This window comes from Drosophila ananassae, chromosome 3L (genome assembly GCF_017639315.1).
Source record: "Drosophila ananassae strain 14024-0371.13 chromosome 3L, ASM1763931v2, whole genome shotgun sequence".
Lineage (NCBI taxonomy): Eukaryota > Metazoa > Arthropoda > Insecta > Diptera > Drosophilidae > Drosophila > Drosophila ananassae.
This window is the reverse complement of record NC_057929.1, coordinates 1,566,359-1,577,224: the sequence shown is the minus strand read 5'-3', so window position 1 is coordinate 1,577,224 and position 10,866 is coordinate 1,566,359. Positions and strand designations below refer to the sequence as shown.

The window sequence follows — 10,866 nt, the reverse complement described above, 5'->3', positions numbered from 1 at the left end:
TCCAATAATCTTATGAGATCGGAATATATATGGCCTCTTGAGGTAGTTTCCAATTTGAAATTCCCGCTCTGCAACGGTGTGGCAACCTCAAAGAGTGGCATGTTGGCAACGCCGCAGGTCAACCAGACATTCAAGTATACAGAATTTTTCTAAAAGAAAGTTGATTGTGAACCCGAGCTCTCGAACGTGAAGGAACGTCCCAACCGAAGTGGAAATAAATAAATTATTTTATTGAATTAAATGTGAAATAATTGAAAATAAATAACAGAAAGTAGTGCCTGAAACAGTGACACATGTGGGCTGAAAAAAGTAGTTGACAAAGCCTGGTTTTCCGAAGACCTTTCCAATTGAACCCAATACGTCAGCAATTGCCATCGTTTTTAGACTTAAAAAAGTGATTAAATTAAACTAAAAACTCTTCAAAACATAGCAACAAGTTCAAACTTGAGCAATATGCAAGAATTTCAACATAAATCGAGGAGTTTTCGAAAGAAATCGAACCTAGACGGGGGAGTCATGGAGAACAAAGAAAGCCATCGGAAATGGGGCTCCTCGGGGCAAGTTGCAGCAGCAGCAGCAGAAAAAACTTGATGGAGCGCAGCTGCAGCAACTTTTCTCTATATGTACTTTCGACGAGACATACATATATGTCCATATGTATAGCCATATCGGGTGTACAAAGAAAACGAGTCTTTGTTCTGCTGACAAATCGATGGAAAATGCAACAACCACATCGGAAAAAAGAAGGGTGTGTATTTTTAGGTCTCCCTTTTTCCCTTCTCTTATCTTCTGTTTGCTTTCTACCAAGTGTGTGTGTGGTGTGTGAGTTAAATGTGTAAACAATTATCTTATGGGTTTACTTTACTTTTTAGAGTCTTCGTGAGGGTTCTTCCCATCCAGACTTTTCGGGGAAGGCGAAGAATGAGTTCCATTGACATTTCTGGAAGGTATGCATTGAATGACCTGGAAATGGGTCACCTTCTACTGACCTATCTTCCGATACAACTTAGCGTTTATCTTTTCAGCTAAAAGGATCCAACCCAAACCGATTTAAGGAGAAATGCAGATATCTAGGACTGGCAGGACTTGGTATTTATGACTACTATTCTACTTGCTACAAAGCATCCATCGCTAACGACCCACCAATTGCACAAAACCAACCACCAACCATATACTAAGTATATCCCAGGCTGTGTAAAAGCGTATCATGCCACCGACCATATTGTTTATAAATCCTATGTGCATATATCGTTAGAGTGTAAGTGTCTTTCCAGGTCAACCATCATCACCAAAACCAAACCAAACCAAACTACAACATCAGCGCCTCGCCCACTAATCATTTCTTTCTCTATTATATATGCCATATATATACCATATCCCGATAAACCCTGCCCTCCTCCCGATCCTCCTTACTGACGTACTGTTTGCCTTGCAGTTTCCAAGTACCAGACGGCCTACGCCTGCGAAGGTAAGAAACTGACCATTGAGTGCGATCCCGGGGACGTGATCAACCTGATCCGAGCCAACTATGGCCGTTTCTCGATCACCATCTGCAATGATCATGGCAATGTGGAGTGGAGCGTCAATTGCATGTTTCCCAAGTCGCTCACAGTACTGAATTCAAGGTAGGTTCTAGTTCTTATTTAATATTTCTTATAGAAATTAATTAAACCTCTCTAAAATATCTGAAACTCCAACATAAACCCCTTAATCCCTTATAGATGTGCCCACAAGCAGAGCTGCAGTGTGCTAGCTGCCACAAGCATGTTCGGAGATCCCTGCCCCGGCACCCACAAGTATCTGGAGGCTCACTATCAGTGCATCAGTGCTGCCCAGACCTCGACCACCACCAACAGGCCCAGTCCACCGCCCTGGGTGCTGAACAACGGCCCACCGATCTTTGGCAATGGCAGTGGGCTGATCCACCCACCTGGCTCGCCAGGAGCTGCACCACCTCCACCCCGATTGCCCACTCTGCCCGGCGTGGTGGGCATTAGTGGCAACGGGGGACTGTTTAACGTCCCTCCACCCCACACCGTCACGCACTCGACGCCCTCGAGCAGCACTGTGCCGGGGAGAATGAAGGGCGTGGCAACGTCCACGACAACCACCAAAAACCCCGCTGGTCGACACGATGGCCTGCCACCTCCACCACAACTGCATCACCACCACACACACCATGGCGAGGAGGCAGCCCCTCCCACCAAGCCGAGCAGCAAGCTCCCATCTGCCGGGAATGCCACGGCACCGTCAAACACCCGCATCCTGACGGGCGTCGGCGGCTCCGGTACCGATGACGGCACCTTGTTGACCACCAAGAGTTCCCCCAACCGACCGCCGGTGACGGCCAGCAATGGATCTCCAGCATCCGGCAATAACAGCGTGGTGCGAACCATTAACAACATCAACATGAACGCGGCTGGAATGTCTGGAGCCGATGACGAGAGCAAGCTCTTCTGTGGCCCCACCCATGCCAGAAATCTCTTCTGGAACATGACACGGGTGGGCGATGTAAATGTCCAGCCCTGTCCGGGCGGAGCAGCCGGCATAGCCAAGTGGCGATGCGTGCTGATGAAGCGACTCCCAGACTCTGGCTACGACGAGTATGATGATGATCCCAGCTCCACCACGCCCGCTCCCAGTGGCGGCGACTGTCTGCACAACAGTAGCAGCTGCGATCCGCCGGTGAGCATGGCCCACAAGGTAAACCAGCGGTTGCGAAACTTCGAACCCACTTGGCATCCCATGACGCCCGATTTGACGCAGTGCCGCAGCCTGTGGCTGAACAACCTGGAGTTGCGGGTTAATCAGCGAGATTCTTCGCTCATCTCGATCGCCAACGACATGTCGGAGGTGACTAGCAGCAAGACGCTCTACGGAGGCGACATGTTGGTGACCACGAAGATCATTCAAACGGTGTCCGAGAAGATGCTCCACGACAAAGAGACCTTCCCCGATCAGAGACAGCGCGAGGCTATGATTATGGAGCTACTGCACTGTGTGGTGAAGACGGGTTCGAATTTGCTGGACGAGAGTCAGCTGTCCTCCTGGCTCGACCTGAATCCGGAGGACCAAATGCGAGTGGCCACATCCCTGCTCACAGGACTAGAGTACAATGCCTTCCTCTTGGCGGACACCATTATTAGGGAGCGCAGTGTGGTGCAGAAAGTCAAAAATATATGTAAGATTTATTTAGTTTCTATATTTTATTTGAATTACAATTATTCTACTTCCCAACAGTGCTCTCGGTGCGAGTCCTGGAGACAAAGACTATTCCGCCCAGCGTCATATTCCCAGATTCGGATCAGTGGCCTTTGAGCTCCGATCGTATAGAGCTGCCCCGTGCCGCTCTCTTGGACAACAGTGAGGGTGGTCTGGTGCGGATTGTGTTCGCAGCATTCGATCGCTTGGAATCCATTCTCAAGCCCAGCTATGACCACTTTGATCTCAAGAGTTCTCGCAGCTATGGTAGGTTTTTCTTATGATTTATTTTAAGAACTATCTAAATCGGATTACAGTTCGCAATACAGCAATCCTGGCCAATGATAGCAGTGATTCCAACACCGGGGAGATCCAACAGCGCATACGCATACTCAACAGCAAGGTGATCTCGGCCAGCTTGGGCAAGGGAAGGCACATCCAGCTGTCGCAGCCCATCACTCTAACGCTCAAACACTTGAAAACCGAGAATGTGACGAATCCTACTTGTGTTTTCTGGAACTACATCGACCAGTAAGTGTTTTAAGGACCATCTCTAGGACTAATTGATAAGCTAACCTGAACTCTCTGTAGCGCCTGGTCTGCCAATGGCTGTAGTCTGGAGTCCACCAACCGCACGCACAGTGTTTGCAGCTGTAATCATTTGACCAACTTTGCCATTCTCATGGACGTGGTGGACGAACACCAGCACTCGCTCTTCACCATGTTTGATGGGAACATGCGGGTCTTCATCTACATCAGCATCGCCATCTGTGTGGTGTTCATCGTCATCGCCCTGCTGACACTAAAGCTGTTCAACGGGGTCTTCGTCAAGGTAAGAGGCTCCTCGAGCCCACTTCCGCACCAGCGGACGGGTAGCAGACGTCAGCAGAACAACATTCGCGACCAGACCCACGAGTCCCTGACCCTTACAACTCCCAGCAGCCAGACGAATGTCTCGGCGCCCATTCAGGGCACCACGAATTTCATTCAACACAATTCCATTCGCAACTCGCATCGCAACAATCTCAACTACAATGTCCAACAGCAGCAACAGCAACAGCAGCAGCAGCAACAACAAGTGGTTGCTGCGGCTGCTGCAGCTGTTGTGCTGTCCAATCAGCCGCAGCGCAGCCTGCAGATGAACAACCTGAACCTGAACTTGCACCAGCATGGTCAGCAAACGGCGGCTGCTGCAGCGGCAGCTGCCTCGATTGCCGCAGCCCTGCAGCAGCATGCCAGCAACAACCTCAACATTAGCCACAACTACTTGCAACAACAGCAGCAACACGTCGGCCCACCGCCGCAGCAACATCCGCATGGCCATCACAACCACAACTTGAATGTGGAGGGAGGCAATGGCAGGGAGAACAACACGAACAACATCATCATGCAGGCCAACATGGATGACTTACAATATAAGTGGTGGTGGTGGTGAACAAACAGAAAACAAACACGAATATAGGCTAGGCTAGGCTCTCTAGATATATGTATTTATGATCGAGAGACACATGTGATATAATGCTTAAGTAACTCAAATTGTTAATCGAACTCGGCCTCTCCGGAGGAGTTCGAACATAAGACTCGCAAGCCGCCCTGGGAAAGGAGATCAAAGTGCACTTTCCGGTCCAGGCTTGCTCCCGAAGACTCTCCAGTTATATTTATGTATCTTAGTAATTGTCATAGTCTAAGTTTAGCACACTTTTCCCAAAAAGAAGTCATGGCTTCTTTTTTCGTTTAAATAGAAATCATTTAATCATTGTGGCATGTTTTAATCAATTAACCCATCAGTTGTGAAACCTCTTAACCCCTCAATGTGCATTCATTGTTTAACAAATTTAAACTAGACGTCGTACACTTGATTTAATATCTTTTAAATTTCTGATTTTCTTTTGTATTTAATTAATTAATAAAAAATATACAAATGTTGCTAATTTTGTCCTGTAAATATTGCATTTTGTGTTGTTCATTTCATTTAGTTTTTACAATTTCTATTTGTATATATCTTTTCTGTATGTTGTGCTTGTTTCGTGTCTTGTTCATTGTTTTATTTAATCCGTATTTTTATCTCTATCATAAATACTTTTAAATTTTTTTGGAATCTTCACCACCACCCCACCAAAATTATTGTAAACGGAAGCTTATCATAAGACTATCAAAATTTTAAGAAACCCCGAAAGGCGACCTAGTTTTGAAATACTTTCCGTTCTGCTGGCTCTGTTTTGGAAATTATTTGGATGAACTATGACACTTATCGACTCTTTCCACCGCTCTTCCTTTGTCTTTCGAAACCAGTCGGCTCGCACCACGATCTATACCAGCATCTATGTCTGCCTTCTGGCCATCGAGCTGCTATTCCTACTGGGCATTGAACAGACCGAAACAAGCATTTTCTGTGGTTTCATAACCGTTTTCCTCCACTGTGCCATCCTATCCGGCGCCGCCTGGTTCTGCTACGAAGGTAAGATCTCCGCACTGCCGCCTATCATCCCAGTTCTAACCCCAACCATCATAATAGCCTTCCATTCGTACTACACTCTCACCTCGGACGAGCTCCTGGTGGAGGTGGACCAGACCCCCAAGGTCAACTGGTACTACCTGCTGTCCTACGGCCTCTCTGTGTCGGTAGTGGCTATCTCTGTTGCCATCAATCCCAGCACCTACACCCAGAACGACTATTGTGTCCTCATGGAGGCGAATATCCTGTTTTATGCCACATTCGTGGCACCGGTTCTCATTTTCTTTGTGGTAAGTGCTAATATTTTTTCTAAAATTATGTTTCTAAAAGTAATGATTTGTTCCCAGGCTGCCATTGGTTACACTTTCCTGTCTTGGATCATCATGTGCCGCAAGAGCTGCACTGGCCTTAAAACCAAGGAGCACACTCGCCTCGCTAGTGTTCGGTAAGTTTAATCCTGATTTTTAAAAGAATATAGGCATCACTAACTCTGAAACTCTTCCCGTAGCTTTGACATTCGCTGCTCCTTCGTATTCCTCTTGCTCCTAAGCGCTGTTTGGTGCTCCGCCTACTTCTACTTGCGAGGCGCCAAAACGGACGAGGACACCACCACCATCTATGGCTACTGTTTCATCTGCTTCAACACGCTGCTGGGTCTCTACATCTTTGTATTCCACTGCATCCAGAACGAAAAGATTCGAAGGGAGTATCGCAAGTATGTGCGTCAGCATGCTTGGCTACCGAAATGCCTGCGGTGCTCCAAGACCTCTATTTCTTCGGGAATTGTGGCGGGCGGCGGGCCCGCTGCTGGTACTCTCTGCAGCGTAAACACCTCCAAGAAGCCTAAGCTGCCGCTGGGAGTTAGCGAGGAAGTCCATGGCGAGCAGCAACAGCACCAACAGGCGATGGGTGTGCCAGCTCCCGAGGATGCCATCATGGGAGCCACTTCTGATTGCGAACTAAACGAAGCCCAGCAGAGGAGAACTCTGAAGAGCGGCTTGATGACGGGCACTTTGCAGACACCCCAGCAGCCGCTGGCTGGGCATGTGGTTCTTGAGAGGGGCAGCACTCTGCGCTCCACTGGTCACGCCTCGCCCACCAGCTCAGCCGGCTCGACACACCTCATCTTTGCCCACAAGCAGCAGCAACAGCAGCAGGCCCTGGGCGAGTCGTACTACCACCAGCCGGACTACTACAGCTGGAAGCAACCTCCCCAAGGAGGCCTCAAGAGTCAGAGAGAGTACTATAACAATGCCGGGGTGGCTGCCTCTTCGCCGCAGCAGGCGCATGAGGTGTTCTACTGGACCCAGAAGCCCAACAGTCAGCACGGTAAGAAGAAACGCGGCGGAGCAGTCCCAGCTTCGCCTAGTGGATCGCTCCACAGCCGCACCGCCGCCGCTTCGCAGGTGCTCTTCTATCCATCTTACAAGAAAACTAAGCAGGGCCAGCCATCCGGCTATCCACACTACGCGGAGGCCCTAGATCCCCCACATAGTGCTGGAGCTGCTTTCTACCAACAGCAGCAGCAGATGCGTCGCCAACAGCAGCAGCAACAACAACAGCAGCAGCAGCAGCTCTCCTCAGACGAGGAGCAGGCTGAGCAGCATGCTCATCTTCTGCACTTGCAGCACCAGCAACAGCATCAGCGACGAGTCGGTGGCCAACAACAGCTTCCCGCTCCACCGCCACACATGGCGCACTTCCAGCAGGAGTTCATGCAACGCCAGTTTAGAAATAAGACTTCCAACTGTGATCTGGCCATGGGGGGCGATACCTACCACAACCAAGGCAGCGAGGGCGGCGCAGATGTCTGTCCCGTATACGAGGAGATCCTCAGCAATCGCAACTCGGACGTGCAGCACTATGAGGTGGGTGACTTCGACGTGGACGAGGTGTACAACAACAGTGTCGGCACCGGCGTATTCAACAGTATGCGAGCAGCTATTACCGCTGGTGGCAGTCGCTACGGCGGCGGTAGCCTAAGTGGCGGCAGTGTCTCATCACGGAGCCAACAGCAGCAGCTGCAGAAACAACAGAAGCAGCAGCAGCAACAACAACAGAGATCGGCACGCCGCTGCACAGCCGATGATGACGACGACGATGATGAGGAGGAGGATGATGAGGCTACGGCCGCGGAGCAACTGCACGACAGCGTCTGTGATGATGATGATGAGGAGGAGGATAGCGATCTGGATGACGACGCGCACAAACTGCCACCCCAAAGCGACGAGCGAATGCGCCGTCTGATGGCGATGCAGGATGAGGACTTTAAGCGGCGGTTTCAGTAAGTATTCTAATTATAATTTAGTAAGAATCCAATCCAACTTGTACTCTTCCTTTTCAGACGTCAGCAACGCAAGAATGGCGCGTCCATTGATTATGGAGCCTTGCCTCCGGGAGTAGCGCCAGGAGCTGGATCAGCAGGTCCGCACCCCGACCACAATCGTGCGGTTTTTGGGGTTAGCGGCGGCGTTGGTGAGGGCTCCATGCGTGGCGCGTACCGGCAGCAGCAGCAGCAGCAACAACAACAGCTAAACGCCAAGTCGCCAAGTGCCCGCTTGGCGGTGAATGAGCTATTTGGTCATGGTAATGCCGGGCCACCGCTGCCGCCGGCAAATCAAACGCCTGCGCAAAAGCGTCAGCAGCTACAGAAACTGTCACCACAGTCCACCACATCATCGTCGTCGCATACATCGCACAGCAACCTGCAACCACATCCCCATCCTCTAACCCATCAGCATCCGCATCCTCCGCAACACCAGCAGCGCCATTTGTCGGCCATGCTGGATGAGAATAATACGGTACGCTGCTATCTGGAGCCGTTGGCAAAGTGAAGGAGCTGCTACCAGATACCAGAGGTCGGTTCGGGTCACCGGTTACCGGTTAATTAATTACCCCCGGAACAGTCTTAGGCAAAAATTGTAGCTTAGGGTCTATAGCTATACCTAGAATTAGTCGTTAGTCGAAATATGGAGCATTGTGTGAAACAACGTGCTGTCATGCTATACGTGCAGTGATTCGAGAATCCCAAAACTTTATGAATGTATATGTAATAATTGAACCTAGACCATAGGGCCCACACGAAGAACAGACAGGACGAAGAACAGGAGCAGTGCAAGCTTAACCAAAACACGAGAAAAAGGATATATAGAGAGAGAGGTCCTTCGACTTGCATGCATTTTATACCGACTTTGAAATCGATATTAATATAAATGTATGTACCATATATGTATAATGTATTGTAATACATGTCACCACATGCCATTTTTAAATACTTAAATAATAATTTAAACGAAAAAGAACAAAATCAAGAATATATATATATATATATGAGTGTATATGTATAAGATCTGAACTGTATGTACATGATATATAGAATGCAGGCGAATTATGTTTTATGTATTTTGTAAGGTATTCGATTGTTTTTGATTTTCGCTGATTATGCTCGTAAGATATATATATATATATATAGACACAGGCTTAAGATTTGTTTCGTGTTTCATAAACCAAAAAAAATAATAATGAAGAAAAGAAAATCCCCATGTTTTTTTGCTATCCAACTGCCGATTTACACTTCTAAACCCAAAAAATAGTCCTTCCAATTATAGAAACATGATTCCGAAGGAATTGTAATGCCATTTATGTCTAATTTATTTCTAATTTTCAAAGACGACCAGAACGAAGCATTTGAAGTGTACATTTTCATCAATATAGATGCTTTAAGCACGCAAATTAGGGGCATTTATTTTATATATAATTTTTATGAAAGGACGATCGCTTAGAATGCTTTATTATTTATAACGAGATGTAATGAATGAAATTAAATAAATTGAATGCTATGTAAATGTCTTGGAAATTGCATTGCAGGCAGGCACCAAACCAAACTGAACACTGAACACTGGATAGATCAGAATACAGAAATACCTATTATAGCAAAGAAAGATTTCAACAAAACCTCACTTGTTAACTAGGAACTAACTTGTAAACTCTTTGAAAACTAGCCGGCTAACTTCACAAACCTACCTACTACCTACTATCTCCCTGAATGGCATTCCTTCTAGAATTTCACGCATGTGTACAAAAAACCAAATAAAATAAAGTGCAAAACCGAATGATTACCAATACTATATATGGATGTATCTATGTGTCGTACGTAATAGCCAAGGAAGCTCCTTTGTCCAGTTCTCCCTTTAATCCTGCAGATCCTGCAAGTATAACTTGCCCCGCCTATCAACAATGACTCTATAAAGCACACAAAGGATAAAGTTAGTTATTAAGCACCCGCAGCATAAAAAAAACACAAATTTAGCATAAATGGAAAATGGAAAATCTGTTTGTGGACACAAGATCTGCAAACTAGCCGATATTGAATGTATAGTGTTGCGAATCCTAGTACTTTACGTATATTAAACCAGATATATCAGATACCAGTATATATGTGAATGTATATTGAAGCTGTACGCAGGCCACTGAAAAGCCATTTTCGTCTCAACGTCCTTCTCCACTCTTCTGGAAGGATATCAAAATCTGAATTACGAAACATAAACAGAACCGAACTACAACCAAAATTCAAGTTTATTGAAAAGCCCGATGAAAATGTTAATGTACACAATTTTTTCTAATTAAGAAAAAAATAAAAAAAACTGATTGCATTTTAATGTAAATGGAAAACAGTTGTTTTATTAGGGTTGGCTGTTTGGTTATTCTAAGGACATCCGATTGCGAGAGAGTCTCCTTCAAGAACTCCAAAATATATGGGAAGGACAATATAGCTCCCTCCGAAGGCTATATCTTTGTCAATATCCATCCGATTCCCAAGCGCAATACCTTACAAGATTGTGGATCGATTCTCTATCAAATTGCATCAAAATCTGGAAACGAAATATTTTTTAGATTTTTTTATCAAAAATTCTGGGGGTCCCCTTCAAAAATAAAGAAAGTGCATGGGAGGGTCAATATGGCCCCCTGCGAAAGCTATATCTTTGTCAATATCCGATTTCCAAGCGGAATACCTTAAAAGCTTTGTGGATTGATTCTCTATCAAATTGCATCAAAATCTGGGAACGAAATATTTTTTAGATTTTTTACTAAAATACGAAATATTTTTAGAAAAATTTGGAGGTAGCAAGTGTGACCCTAGCAAAGGTATAGTCTTAACCAAAATACTCTTGATTCTTCAGCGAAATACCTCAAATCATTTATAAATCAAA

General features: G+C 46.5%; 1 protein-coding gene across 4 annotated transcripts; it reads left to right on the top strand.

The window, feature by feature from the left end:
* The first annotated feature begins 123 nt into the window (after positions 1–123).
* LOC6495220 (latrophilin Cirl) lies at positions 124–9,783 on the top strand. Of its 4 annotated transcripts, XM_014907705.3 has the most exons (13): positions 124–748; positions 873–947; positions 1,026–1,178; positions 1,436–1,625; positions 1,722–3,181; positions 3,241–3,468; positions 3,519–3,732; positions 3,793–4,033; positions 5,494–5,659; positions 5,717–5,946; positions 6,004–6,101; positions 6,165–7,940; positions 8,001–9,783. In XM_014907705.3, the coding sequence occupies exons 4-13, from the start codon at positions 1,591–1,593 to the stop codon at positions 8,488–8,490; spliced, it is 4,938 nt and encodes a 1,645-aa protein (XP_014763191.1). In that variant the 5' UTR covers positions 124–748; positions 873–947; positions 1,026–1,178; positions 1,436–1,590; the 3' UTR covers positions 8,491–9,783. The 4 variants fall into 4 exon arrangements, with proteins under 4 accessions (XP_014763191.1, XP_044571533.1, XP_044571534.1 ...); XM_044715598.1 differs by having other exon boundaries at positions 1,026–1,625; XM_001958781.4 differs by lacking the exons at positions 124–748; positions 873–947 and having other exon boundaries at positions 1,027–1,089.
* The last annotated feature ends 1,083 nt before the right edge of the window (positions 9,784–10,866 follow it).